The sequence below is a fragment of the Triturus cristatus genome, chromosome 10, assembly GCF_964204655.1.
Source record: "Triturus cristatus chromosome 10, aTriCri1.1, whole genome shotgun sequence".
Lineage (NCBI taxonomy): Eukaryota > Metazoa > Chordata > Amphibia > Caudata > Salamandridae > Triturus > Triturus cristatus.
Window position 1 is genome coordinate 748,835,287 of NC_140593.1, and position 15,093 is coordinate 748,850,379.

A 15,093-nucleotide genomic window follows, 5' to 3' on the forward strand; every position below is an offset into this window, starting at 1 on the left:
TGCCTCTCATCTGTTTAGATTTTGTGATAGATTTTTACATTGTATATACTAAGAGGGTAACTGTTCCTAGGAACAGTTACCCTCTTAGTATATACACTGTATTCTGAGGGAGCACGGGTACTGGACCTTTCTCTAATAACGCTCCCGGTCCCCCATTCTATTTGTAGTACGATAGATTTTTACATGACTGCAGACAGAAATGCTAGAAGATAAATGAAGAGTTGATTGAGTAGTTTGGTTAGACCCTTGACCAATACCAGAACAAGTTCAAGGAAACCAGAAAAGCCTCATAAAACATAGATCTCGCGGATGCAGGGTCAAGAACATGAGAGGTCGGGTGAAAGAAAAGAAGATGGCAGCTTTTGGTGCATTGTTTAATATACTTTTAGCTTATGGAGGTGAGCCCTAAATTACATCAGTACCTTGTTAAATTGCAATGTCAAGACCTCAAACAAATGGTTTTGGTAATAGACGGCTGAGTTGCAGCAGTGAGAGCCCAAACGTGCAATCTGTTGGAAAGCCACACAAGTTGGGCAGCTCTTCCAGTCAGTCTGAAACCACTTAATAGCCTTATGAGAGTCTAAGAATCTCACAGAAAATACCAAAGAAGTACCTCTAAGCCCCAAAGTATTTTGAACCCAGGCCAGGCAGAAAGAATGTTTGCACGTAACCTGTAGAAATGTAACTATGTCCCTGTTCACTGGATTTTTGTGAAGCAATTAATCCACTTTAGCTTACTCTGTATTGCTCACTTGCCTAGTATGAGATGTGGCGTAGATTCAGACTGAACTCCTGAAATCTTATTCCACTAACAAGCTCTTGAGATCTGGCAGCATGTGCCTCTTCAGCAGTCCCACTTTTAAACCGTTTTTATTTGAAGACTGAATGTTATTGGATTTGAGGCTCAAAGCTCTGGAGCTGCCTCGTACTCTGGCTCCGCCTTACTGAGGACCATCTCAAATTTCAAAAACTGCTGAAAGCATGTCATTAATATTACACTGTTGACTTTCCTGTATAAGGCTTTTTTGGGGAGAAGTAGTCATTTCTATTTTTGTGTGTTCGAGTGTCCGGCTCTCTGTTTCAAGACTTGATGCCTGTTGGTGCAAATAAATGAATTTAAAAGAAGATGAAGGATGACAGCTGTTGAGACTGCTGGTACAATACCCACGGGATGTTTAATGCAAAGTTTTATGAAAGTGCCTGATTTAACAACACTGCTAACCTGGTGAATGATATACACTAGAAACCTGAGAGCATGCCCTTTTAGGTGGCCACGGTCTCTGTAGAAGAGTGAGCAGCAGACTCTGACAACCTATTGCAGGTGAAATACCATTCTAAGCTAGTCTTGGAAAAGCATAAAAACGTGAATATTTTTGTCTAAGACTGAAGGAGGCATCATAGTGCATCATGTTTGCAAAAACAGGCAATTTTAGAAATGTTTTTATACTTTTAAAAGATAGGCTGAAGGGGTGGGGGTGGCAGGTGGTGTACAAGTTGTCTTTGTACGCCAGAGCGGACAAACTCAGCCGCAGATGCCTAGCAGATCAGGTGTCTCCATCTGGAGGTGGTACAAAGCCTCTTTCAGCAGTGGAAAGAGCCTTTGTTAGATTACTGCCAAGAATGCGCAATTTTAGCATTTTTGCGCACTGGAGTTTCCAAGGCGGCACTCGCTTTCATCTCGAGTGGAACTCAGGTCTCCTGTACGCCGTTCCCCCATACCACTCCTACACAGAGTTCTTGAGAAGATCAAGAACGACCGGGCCCAAGTTATCTTTGTGGCTCCAGACTGGGCACAGAGAGTCTGGTATCTTGAGCTTCTTAGCATGGCCTTCGGTCCTCTGATCAGGCTTCCCCATCAGGAGGCTCTTCTGTCTCAGCAGCATAGTAGGGTTCTCCACTCTAACCTGTCCACTTTCCGGCTTCTTGCAGTCTGTAATTTCTTCTTGGTAGCCAGGTGTCCCTCCACCAAGACGGTGTACGCCTGCCATTGGAAAAGATTTGCGACAAAGTGTCTAGAAAAATCTGTTGATCCCCTTTCTGCCCCACTTTCTGATGTTCTCCTTTTCATTCTTGCTCTTGCCCAGCATGGCTCTGCTCTGGGCATTCATAACGGCTATCTCTCTGCCATTTCTGCTTTCATCCGGTTGCCTGATTAACCTCTTTTGTTCAAGTCCCCTATTGTACATAGGTCTCTCAAGGGTCTTACTCATCTTTTCCCTCCTTCACCATTCACTATGCCTCAGTGGGACCTTAATTTGGTTTTAACTTTTTTGATGTGTGCTTATTTCCAGTCTCTACACAATTGTCCCCTCAAGCTTCTCCCCTTGAAAACAGCCTTCCTTGTGGCAATTACATCTGCCCGCAGCGTAAGTGAGCTACAGGCCTTATCATCTAAGCCACCTTACCTCTCAGTCTATACTAACAAAGTGGTGTTTTGCACAAGGACCTCCTTTCTACCAAAAGTGCTCACATCTTTTCATGTAGGCCAATCTATCACCTTGCCTAGCTTTTATGCTCCTAGCGACTTCAAAGTCTGGACCCAAAAAGAACGTTGTCGTTCTACCTTGACCGCACATGAGAGGTGGACGACCAACTCTTCGTGGGGTATGTTGGTTCACAGAAAGTTTGGGCTGTGTAGAAGTGGACCATCTCCAGATGGGTCGTGCTCCACATCAAAATCTGCTACGCACTGGCCAAGAAGGAACCTCCTGAAGGGTTGCAGGCTTATTCCACCAGAGCTAAAGCGGCCACTGCTGTGTTCGCAGACACAGTTCCAATCATGGATATCTGCCAGGCAGAAACGTGGGCTTCTCTGCACACGATCGCTAAACATTACTATCTGGGCAGTCAGGTCTGCAGAGATGGGCACTTTGACTGTTCAGTCCTGCAGGACTTTCTCATTTGAAATTGGTTTGCAGATCCACCTCTGTAGATGGTACTGTTTGGATATATATTCTAAGGTAAGGAATCTCGACTAGAAGTCTCCATCAGATGAACAAGTTACTTCTGTAACTCCTAATCTGGTACAGACTATATCTAGCCTCAGATTCCTTACCGATCCACCCATACTCCCCTCTCTGCAAATGGATTTCTAGGGAAAAGGATGACCCCTTTTCAGGGCCCTAGTTTGACACACCAGTGGTCAGTGTTCTTCATGGCTTCGTGCTTCTGGCATGGAAAGTCGTGAAAAGTAACTCACGTCATCACACCTGGGTGTGGCCTTATGGGTACCGCAATGTTATTTCTGGTGCACATGACGCCCGCTACAGACGTGGAGCCGATCAATGCTCACGAAAAATCTTATGGATCTAGTCTGATGCCTGGGGAAATTCTATGGTAAGGAATCTGCGGCTGGATATAGTATCCACTAGATAAGCCAATACCGAAGGTAAGTATCTTGCTCTTCAGAACAATCAAATGCCTGTAGAGAAGATCAAGAAAGTGGCAAAGCTAAAACCCCTCTAGAAATACTTCTCCTTGTGCACCTTGTCCCTGTGTATGTGTCTCCCTCTCCCAGTGTTCGTCTCTATCTTTGTCATTGGGCTGTGTCGGCTAGTTTCCACTGTAGTATAGTTTTATGTGGTTTTCTTATAGAAACTATAAACACTTAAAAGGCATTGACAGGAGTAATTTCTTTGGCAACCCAATTATAAATCACCAATCTCTTTCTGTTAAAATAATTAAAAAACAACTCACAATGTCTTCAATTTCATCGGCTTGAGTAAATTTCACCTTTTGCAAGTGCTCAGTTTGATCCGGTGGTTGCCTGTGGGGGCCATCGGCACTTATTTTTGAGGCTCGACACTTATGTATGTGCATCAGACATTTACCCAGAGCAAGAGAGGAACAAGCATTTGCAATGCAATTGGTCTCGCATTTACGCAACTTTAAGCTATTGACATTCTAAATAACAATACCTTTTATTTATGTTTTGGTTTTTAAAACATAAATAAAAGGCATTGTCATTTACAACGCCAATAGCTCAAACTCAACCAAGGGCGAGACCTATTGCATTGCAAATGCTTGTTCTAGATGCAAGAGGTTAGCCTTGAGCCCAGTGATGGTTTCCATCCTAAGCATTTCATTTCATGTTGACATCAGAAGGCCTTTGCTGTCCCCCCTAATAACCACCTTCTGGCCTCCCAAAGCGTGCCGGTGGATCGGACAGCATGTTCAGTAGGATGTAGGACTCTATCCAGTTCATGAAATATTGTGAGAACTCTCCATCCATCAGGCCCCAGGCATTGCCAAATACTGTTGGGCACTCCACTTTTGTGTCCCAGAATGAATTCTATTGATTTTTTTTTTATTAGAGAAGCAACACACTCAAACAACAAATAAAGGAAAAGAAATAAGATAATTAAGTTCACAATGATAGTCAGTAAGTTTTCTTTATCCTTTAGATTCTTTATTCTTCTTGATACATGAACAAAAGCGCAGCCAACATCCCAATTACAAGCTTGGGCACAATATCTATGAGTAGTCCATTTCATGAAATAATCCAAACAAAATTAATGTGGTGGGTTCAAGCAAAAAAGGCAGCAATCCATTAGGAACTCTTATAAAATGTATGGACCTAAAGTTGTCCGAAATCATATATTTGTGAGGTTAAGTAAAATAGTGCTCACAACACCTAAGTTCGACGAGTCTAGAGAAATTTGGAAGTTCAAGCCGTGTTCGGCAGAGTGTCTGCGCCCGGAGTCAAGATGTCAAACAGCAGTTGGCTGTTGTTCGACATTTTGACTCTGGGCACGGACACTCTGACGGATAAAAAGTCAAAAGGATAAATGAAACATACTGACTATCATTGTGAACTTGATTGTCTTATTATTTTTCCTTCTATTTTTCCTTTCTAAAACAAAAAATGTTGGGTTATTGGGTAGCTGACCTATGGAGGTTGTCAGCAAGTGTAAACACTTTGTGGAAACCATAGGTAGTGTAGTATATTATTCCCTAACTACCGTTATTTGCCTGGAATAAGTAATATTGCTCTATGGTCACACAACTTCCCCAGGAGTCAGGATGCGAGCATCCAATACCCAGGGCTCATTCGGGTTAGGGACTAAAAAATAATCAAGGTGAGAGGCAAAATGGAGAAGCACGAATAGGCCCTAGTCTGAGAAGTCCAACCTAGTCATGCATGAACAAGCCCCTGTGAGGTTGCCCCAGTGAGAAAAGGATAACCCTGCTGTGCAGCAGGTGACTTCTTGCTACAGAGGTACTTTGAATTGGTGATTGCGTTGAAACTACTGCCAGTCGCCAGTATACCCAGAGTGGCCACTATTAGTTGAGAAATAAATTCATGTAAACTGGAGTATGAGGCTGGCAGGGGCCTATATACATTTGAAATTCCATGGCTGTCCACCCATCATTCCAGAAACAAATTATTTCAAGGTGCTGCCAGGTGTGATGATCAAAGAAAAGGAGGCACATTGATGTCATTGCCCAGCATTACACAGTGCGGCAAGAGGAGAGGCTAGTACTGAACCTGGGTTTTCTGATCACACTTTCTACAATCCAGCCTCTTGATGGCTGTCTTTTCTTTCTCCTGTTAATCTTTAATACTTCGGGGAGCTAAATTAGAAAAACCGTATCAAATACTAAATCAAGGGGATACGAGGTGGCTTTCTAGAAGAAAAAAGTGTTAAGGTAAGGCAGGCGGTACTCCATTTTTAGGTTGATGTCAAAAACTTCCACTGGCGTAACAAAGAGACCGATTTCAGGAGCGGCTGAAGCCTTTCACCACCTCAGTAAAAGCAACCACACATATCAGCAAAGCCAAGGGATCCCGGAGATCCCACAGTGTTACCGATGTTTAGCTTGACAAAACCGATGTTCACTGCGACAAGAGTGAAGTGCAGAGCTCGGCAGCAAACTGAGCTTCACATAGAGCTCCCACATGTGACTTTAGGATTGTTTTCTGCATTTTTGATTCCTCTCGGGAGGGAGGGGCTGTAGCAGCTCAGGTAGCCTGACTTCGAAGACACTTTGGAGTGCTGTGAGAGTGCTCGGAGAGAGACGAGGAGCTTGTGATGTTTGGAACAGTCTGTAACTTTTAGAAGTGTACGAATACATAGCAGACTATTCAAACAATGACTAGCATAATGCCCTTCTCTCAGCACTTTTCTACCACTTCATTGTGTTTTCACCCTCAGCCCATCTGACCTCTGCTCTCCCCCAAGGATAATCAACAAGCCAGTTCCGCTTTTCCTGACATTCGCTGCGTGATCGCACAGTGTCTGCTGCAGACTGCCCCCCTCCCCCTCCGCTGACTGAGAGCCGTGGCATCTGTTTCAGTGACACCGACAGACCAATGAGAGAGCTGACTGGCGCATGCACCAGGCGTGAAGCCAGCGTGGTTGCAGGACGCCTGGTGCATGCTCCTTCCCGGGTCTCGTGAAGACATTTCTTATCAGCTTGTTTAAATAAACAAGAAATAAGAAATGTCTTCACGACAGACACAAACCATGCGAGCTAGTCCGGCTCGAACAGAAAGGGCGTCCACAGAAAACCCTCATTTCCAATGGCAGGCCACCGTTTAGCATAAACGGTGACGCCAGGCAATGGAAATGAGGGGCGGGGCTTAAAGCTCTCTTCTGAAAGTCCTCTCTTACAAAATCTCTCGCGGAGGCAGAGCAGGGCTCTGCCCTGCAACGCCACGTGAGATCTAAAAAACAAACTAAGCAGCCAGACAGGGGAAGAGAAACACATCTCAACCATCACAAAGGAAAAAAGCAGGAACCTGCAAGACTGAGATAAAGGGTCATGGAGTGTCTGGTTGCAAATTATAGAGGTAGGAGGTGGATTAAGACTACCAGCCTTGGTATTCAGTGCACAAGAGCTTCAGGTACCTGTACTCTTTTGTTTACAAATCAAGCACGGCCTCTTGCCCATTCACAGGCCTATTTTACCTTAGAACAGATAGACCTTTGTCAACCATTCTCTGCCCTATTTTCCATGTTTTTCACTGCCTCCACGCATTTATACCCTGCTGATAGTTGTTCCTCTTTCCTGGTGCTAGAATAAGTGGAAGTCATGCCTAGTGTTGAGGTGTCCCTGTTACAGGTTCATTGCATTCCCAGTCTGTGTATTTTCCACCTAATTGCCAGTTTATTCCACATCCCGGTGTCAGAGTGTCTCTTGTCCAATTTTGACTCCTGTCCGAATGTAATGAGAAGTGTGTTGGGCTAAGGCTGTGGATCAAGATGTGTGTTTAGAATTGTGACAGAGTGTGTGGGCTGGTAAGTGTTCTAAGAAGGGATCAGTGTCCTATTGTCATCGTGTTTCCTTACCCAAAGTGTGTATCACTCTGCTTCTCGCTGTACCAGTATCTCTTTTCTCACTTGAAGTGAAGTCTCTGTCCCATTGTACATTTTGCCCTGCACCAATATCCTTGTGCCAGTGTCTCCCTATATAATTCAAAAAACATATACATATTAAATCCTTTTGGTAAAATAAAGAATATTTGTAAATTAACACTTTCCATTCAATGTATAGTTAATTACAGAGGTTGAAATATTGTGCTTCGGCCACGCTATCTTGGTATGCCTCATTGGAATAATAGAAAGATATTAAACCTTGTAATTCGATTTGGGTAGCTGGCAAGTGTCATTGTATTCCACTGTTCCAGTGTAAGTCTCTATGGGCCATATGTATCAAGCCTTTTTCCTGTTTGCAAACGGGCAGATTCTCAGAATCGACCCGTTTGCGAATTGGAAAAAGCCTTTTGGGATGTATCATCCCAAAAGGCCATCGCAAAATAGAGAATTTAAAAATTTGCGATTCTCTATTTTGCGAATGCAATTAAGGAATTGCAAATTGCGATTCCTTAAATGCAATTTTGGAAGCGCCAGAAATTTGCTATTTGGCCTTGAGGAATTGCAAATTACCACCAACTTCAAGTTGGTGGTAATTTGCGATTTTCTTTAAAAAAGCATAGGAATGAATGGGAAGGTATTCCTTACTTGCGAACCTCAATTTGGGATTCGCAATAAGGAATATGTAGGATTCGTAAAAAATGTTCGCAAATCCTACATACATTGCATTTTGCGATTCTCTAATTGCGATTCACTAAATCGCAAAACTCTTTTTTAATACATATGGCCCTATGTCCTTACGTAATTTTTTTCTCCGTATGTCCCATGTATATCTTACTTTCACGTTGTACTTGCCCAGCTGTCAGAGACGTAAGTACCTCAATGTCTTAATGTCAGTGTATTCCATACTAGAGTCCCAGGTATTACCTGACCCAATGTCAGGTTCCTCCCAGCCCAATGAAAATTACTCTATGTCTCTTTGTAAGCCTATTCCCCATCCCATGTCACTGTGTTCCGTGTCCTAGTGTCAAGTGCACACTGGAAGAGAGTCTCACCGCCACGGTTTCAGATCATTAGCACTCCAGACTCTCCTTTCCTCATCCCTGGTTACTTAACTCCCATTGCCACTGTTTGTGTTTTATGCCGTGGTGTCTCTGTATTTTCTGTACCAATATGAATGTACCCTAATTTATTTTTGTGTTTGTTACATTGATGTCAGTGTGTTTTCTGCCCCATTGAATGTACCCTTGGCTCCAGGCCAATGTATGTATCCCCTAGTCAGTGTATGTTTCCCCTTGTCCCAGCATAAGTATATTTCCCTTTGTAGATTTATTTGATTTCATAATGCATGTGTGTCCTATTGTATTTTTGTGGTGGTATATTTTGTGAGCCAATGTGATTGTTGATCTGTCCCAGAGTCAGAGTTTTCATCATGTGATGTATTCACTGTCCTACAGCCGATGTCCAAAAATCCGAATCTCAGTTTAATTCCTGTATAAGTGTTTCAATAAACTCCTAAAAACTTGACTATTTAAGCTTGCTTTTGACAGGAGGGGTAAAAACAGGGGAACAACGAACATGGACACTCCCCCTAGCTGATTGCACTCTTCTTCCTTTGTTGCTCTCATCTAACTATTAAATGAAGAAACACAGACATTTTGTGTGGCATCTTACCACATTGTAACAGTACCAAGTAAGGGCCTGTGAAACACAAGCTGGGAATAGGATCAGTGGAGAAAAGGGCCAGCTTTCCTATATCTTGGAAGAGTGAGGATACTGTGGCTTCAGGACAGCAGAGAGCATGATGTTGGGTGCGTGTGCATTAGTTTGTGTGGTGTTGAATATGCATGTTAATTAGAGCACGTTACTATTTTTTATGTGAATAGTTATGTTTTGTGAATGGGAAGGAGAGTTCTTGCTTGAAAATGAAAGACTGAATGAAGGCGGTATACAGCAGGCAAGAAAACAATCCTTTGTTTTGTGCAGAAAATAAGTTAATATTATAACGTGCTAGGAGATAGTGAAGATGATAATACATATTGTATAGCTTTGTGTGGAAAACAAACAGTAGAAAGAGTAGGCTGTGTCTTAGTATATGAGATGAAACCCATAGATGTTGTGTTTTTCAATGTCATCTCATATGATGGTCCACAGTGAAGGAGAGTTTAGGGAAGTATTTTCCTATGCATAGCCTTGATGAGAGCTAGGACAAAGGTCACCATATTTTTTTATTTTGTTAAAGTGGTAAGGAGGACATGTGGATGCAAGGGATGTTGGCCATCTGTAGCATAAAATCTGGCCCTGCGGTGGTGTATGGGATGAGGAAAGGTGCAACACTGATACTGTTTAAATGATAACCTATAAGAGAACTTCTAATGAATTATGAAATCATCCAATGCAAACGTTTTATTGATATGTTTTTATTATGCGCTACAAATGCCCAAAGGTGTCTTGGCGCTGACATCAAATCAGGTTGATAACACCATAAAAAAAAGTCTTAAAGAGAGGCCCAAAAATGTCAAGTTTTGATTTGCTTTCTAAATCTAGAAAAATTCGACTGAAGTTTAAGTTCCAGGGGGAGTGTTTTCCACAACTTGCATGTGGAGTACACAAAGCTCCTGTCTCCTCATGAGACTTTATTACAGTTGGGTAGTGCCAGAGCTCTGGATGCAGTGGAGTGCAGGTACCTTCTAGGTATGTACCACTTAAAACTTTTCTGCAACGATTTTGGATCGATCCCACAAGGGGATTTATGGGCCTTACAAAGTGTCTTTAAGACCACCTGTTTCTTAATCGGGAGCCAGTGAAGATCAACTAACACTTGACAGGCAGCAACAGTCTGTAAAATCTGGAGTTTATTAAGTGTACCTAAATGAAGACCCTGGTTCAATGCATTGCAGTAGTCCAGCTTCGACAACACTAATGCAATGATCACTGATTTTTGTAGTTCAATTGGGTGGAAGGGAAGAATTTTCCTTAACATTTTTAAAGTGAAAAAGCAAAACGAGGTAATTGTGCTGACCTGGTCTCTAAAAGTGAGGTTAGCATCGAACATCCCCCTTAAATCCTTCACTTTCAGCGCTGGACTAAGGAGAGTACCACACGATGAAGGTAACCAAAAAGCATTCCAAAACGAGGTATCCTTGCCAACAAAGAGAATCTCAGCTTTGTTAGAATTTAACTTGAGAGAATTATGCATAATCCAGATGGCCACCTCACACATACAATTGTTGAAACTCTTGGTGACCTCCTCGACATTTTTCGGAAAGGCCACAATCATTTGTGTGTCTTCTGCATAAGCAATGGTGAAGAAGCCAAAAGATTTAATAAGTTTCACTTAGGGGCAACATAAATATTAAACAGCCTAGGGCTCAGAGATGAGCGCTGGGGGACTCGGCAGGGTAACAAGAAGGGTTTTGACCTGAAGTCACCAAGACAAACTGACTGTTCGTTGTTAGAGAGAAAAGAGGTCAAAAGGTTTAAATTTATAATTGTAAAGGAACTATTGGAATATAACTGGACTATTAATGTTAAAATAACGTTTTACCATTTTGCAGGTGAGAAAACGAGTGGTCTTATCGGTGTGTCTGAACTCATCATCTCTACAGCTTTGCAAGGGATCATATTCTGCTTGGTGGGTGCCCAACCTCTCCTGGTGGTTGGATTCTCAGGGCCTTTATTGGTCTTCGAAGAGGCGTTTTACATGGTGAGTATGTAGTAGTAATCATTTTTGAGTACCTTTTTTTTATCTTGTTTGATGACTTTTGTTCGGGTTTGATTCAAATTATTGTCTGTTTTACATCAGGGAATATGTTCTTCCCCTCATTAATATTTGTCTTGAAATGTAATTTTAAAATGTATTGTTCTGGCAATAAAGGGTGCAGAAAGCCTGCATGGCTATTGTCACCTTTTCCTGCATGGTGTAATATATCAACCTCTTTTTGGTGGAAGTATTGTACTTTCAGACATTTGTATATCATGTGTGTGCTTTAACAAGATCACCACAGGGATCAGTGGAGATTATTTGAAACTGTGGTCACCTTTCTGCTCCGAGGGAGCAATTGTGGTGTTGGCATTTGCTGCTGGGGAGCTGTAAAGGTCCTTCATTGTGGAGTTCACGTTTTTAGGTTTCTGCCTGATGTAAGCAGCGCATGCGCTGCTCTCGTCATACGAGGCTTCTTGGAATCGATACGATTCCAGAAGGCGTGTCCCAGCTTCGCCTTCAGCTTTGATTTGTGCGCGTCGTTTGGCGTCATGAATTATGCCAAAGGCAGTGCAATGATTGCACCGAAGGCATGTCAATCCCTCATTGTTGCCACCCTGTCTCCTTTTATCCACGCCCAGAAGGATTGGATCTCTTACTGGCGGCAGCAGACAGTGTCTCCTAATTAGCCGCTACGCAGTTTTTGTATACCATTCGCCTTGGGCAAAGGCAGCCGCGTGTTTATTTTTGCATCGGCTTTCACTTAAAGTGAAAGCGCGATGCAATTATAAACAAACGGCTGCCTTTGCCAAAGCCGAGAGCTTGTTCAGAGAAGGTGCGGTGCTGGGATAGAGCCTGGAAGGGCAGCAGGGGTTTAATGAATTAGTCAATGAATGTGGAAACGCATGTACGGTTCCACAATCCTCGACTAATTCATTAAACAAGGCCCTTAAAATTCCACTGTGCATTGAAACAACTTCAAGAGTCCTGGCAAGAACATGCTTTGTTGACGTGCCGTTAGAGGCGGGCGTTCAATTAAGGTTTCACAAGGTAGCACAATATTGCTTCTAGGCGCTACATTATGCAGCACAACATAGCCTCTGATGAGATGTTACTCGCGTGGAGGAGTGGAAGGCAGCCAAGCTGACCTGGGGCTGGCCTGGTGCCCTCCTCCCCCGCACTCATGGATGGTATTCCCCCCTCCCCCCATGGAGGCGGTGGGGGCCGGATGTTGCCTCAGCTTGGGGTAGACATCCATCACTGACCAGCCAGTGTGTCTGTGGGAGGGGGGCCGCCTTCAGCTGGACAACTCATTAAAGCTCCGTCAGCACTGACTGATTGACACTTGCTGACTGACACTAACTGACTGACACTGACTGACTGACACTGACTGACTGACTGACTAACACTGACTGACTGACACTGACTGACACTGACTTACACTGACTGATTGACACTGACTGACTGACAATGACTGACTGACACTGACTGACTGACATTGACTGACACTGACTGACTGACTGACACTGACTGACTGACACTGACTGACACTGACTGACTGACACTGACTAGCAGACACTGACTGACAGACACTGACTGACTGACACTGACTGACTGACACTGACTGACTGACTGACACTGACTGACTGACTGACACTGACTGACAGACACTGACTGACACTGACTGATTGACACTGACTGACTGACACTGACTGACACTGACTGGCTGACATTGACTGACTGATGGTATTCCCCCCTCCCCCCATGGAGGCGGTGGGGGTCGGATGTTGCCTCAGCTGGGGGTGGACATCCATCACAGACCAGCCAGTGTGTCTGTGGGAGGGGGGACACCTTCAGCTGGACAAGTCATTAAAGCTCCGTCAGCACTGACTGATTGACACTTGCTGACTGACACTAACTGACTGACACTGACTGACTGACACTGACTGACTGACACTGACTGACACTGACTGACAGACACTGACTGACAGACACTGACTGACTGACACTGACCGACACTACTGATTGACACTGACTGACTGACACTACTGATTGACACTGACTGACTGACACTGACTGACTGACTGACACTGACTGACTGACACTGACTGACTGACACTGACTGACTGACACTGACTGACTGACATTGACTGACTGACACTGACTGACTGACACTGATTGACTTACAATGACTGACTGGCACTGACTGACACTGACTGACTTACACTGACTAACTGAAACTGACTGACTGACACTGACTGACATGACTGACACTGACTGACACTGACTGACTGACAGACACTGACTGACTGACTGACACTACTGATTGACACTAACTGACACTACTGATTGACACTGACTGACTCTGACTTACTGACTGACTCTGACTGACTGACTGACACTGACTGACTGACACTGAATGACCGACTGACACTACTGATTGACACTGACTAACTGACACTGACTGACACTGACTGACTGACTGACTGACTGACACTCACTGACACTCACTGACTGACACTGACTGACTGACACTGACTGACATTGACTGACTGACTGACACTGACTGACACTGACTGACTGACACTGACTGACAGACACTGACTGACACTGACTTACACTGACTGTTTGACACTGACTGACTGACACTGACACTGACTGACACTAACTGACACTGACTGACTGACATTGACTGACTGATGGTATTCCCCCCTCCCCCCATGGAGGCGGTGGTGGTCGGATGTTGCCTCAGCTGGGGGTGGACATCCATCACAGACCAGCCAGTGTGTCTGTGGGAGGGGGGACGCCTTCAGCTGGACAAGTCATTAAAGCTCCGTCAGCACTGACTGATTGACACTTGCTGACTGACACTAACTGACTGACACTGACTGACTGACACTGACTGACACTGACTGACAGACACTGACTGACTGACACTGACTGACACTACTGATTGACACTGACTGACTGACACTACTGATTGACACTGACTGACTGACACTGACTGACTGACACTGACTGACACTGACTGACTGACTGACTGACACTGACTGACTGACACTGACTGACTGACATTGACTGACTGACACTGACTGACTGACACTGATTGACTTACAATGACTGACTGGCACTGACTGACACTGACTGACTGACACTGACTAACTGAAACTGACTGACTGAAACTGACTGACTGACACTGACTGGCATGACTGACACTGACTGACACTGACTGACTGACAGACACTGACTGACTGACTGACACTACTGATTGACACTAACTGACACTACTGATTGACACTGACTGACTCTGACTTACTGACTGACTCTGACTGACTGACACTGACTGACTGACTGACACTGAATGACCGACTGACACTACTGATTGACACTGACTAACTGACACTGACTGACTGACTGACTGACACTCACTGACACTCACTGACACTGACTGACTGAAACTGACTGACTGACACTGACTGACTGACACTGACTGACTGACATTGACTGACTGACAGACACTGAATGATTGACACTGACTGACTGACACTGACTGACAGACACTGACTGACACTGACTTACACTGACTGATTGACACTGACTGACTGACACTGACACTGACTGACACTGATTGACTTACAATGACTGACTGGCACTGACTAACTGGCACTGACTAACTGACACTGAATGACTGACACTGACTAACTGAAACTGACTGACTGACACTGACTGACATGACTGACACTACTGATTGACACTAACTGACACTACTGATTGACACTGACTGACTCTGACTTACTGACTGACTCTGACTGACTGACTGACACTGACTGACTGAATGACACTGAATGACCGACTGACACTACTGATTGACACTGACTAACGGACACTGACTGACACTGACTGACACTGACTGACTGACACTGACTGACTGACTGACACTCACACTGACTGACTGACACTGACTGACTGACACTGTCTGACACTGACTGACTTACACTGACCGACACTGACCGACTGACACTGACTGACACTGACTGAATGACACTGACTGACTGACACTGACACTGACTGACA

General features: G+C 44.1%; 1 protein-coding gene across 11 annotated transcripts in view; it reads left to right on the forward strand.

Moving 5' to 3' along the window:
• LOC146789947 (anion exchange protein 2-like) overlaps positions 1–15,093 on the forward strand; it is a 2,390,686-nt gene that overhangs the window by 1,928,897 nt on the left and 446,696 nt on the right. For all 11 annotated transcript variants that reach the window (XM_085628246.1, XM_085628245.1, XM_085628249.1 and 8 more), the window contains one exon: positions 10,874–11,022. In XM_085628246.1, the coding sequence (XP_085484372.1) occupies positions 10,874–11,022 (149 nt within the window). The remainder of the gene's footprint in view (positions 1–10,873; positions 11,023–15,093) is intronic.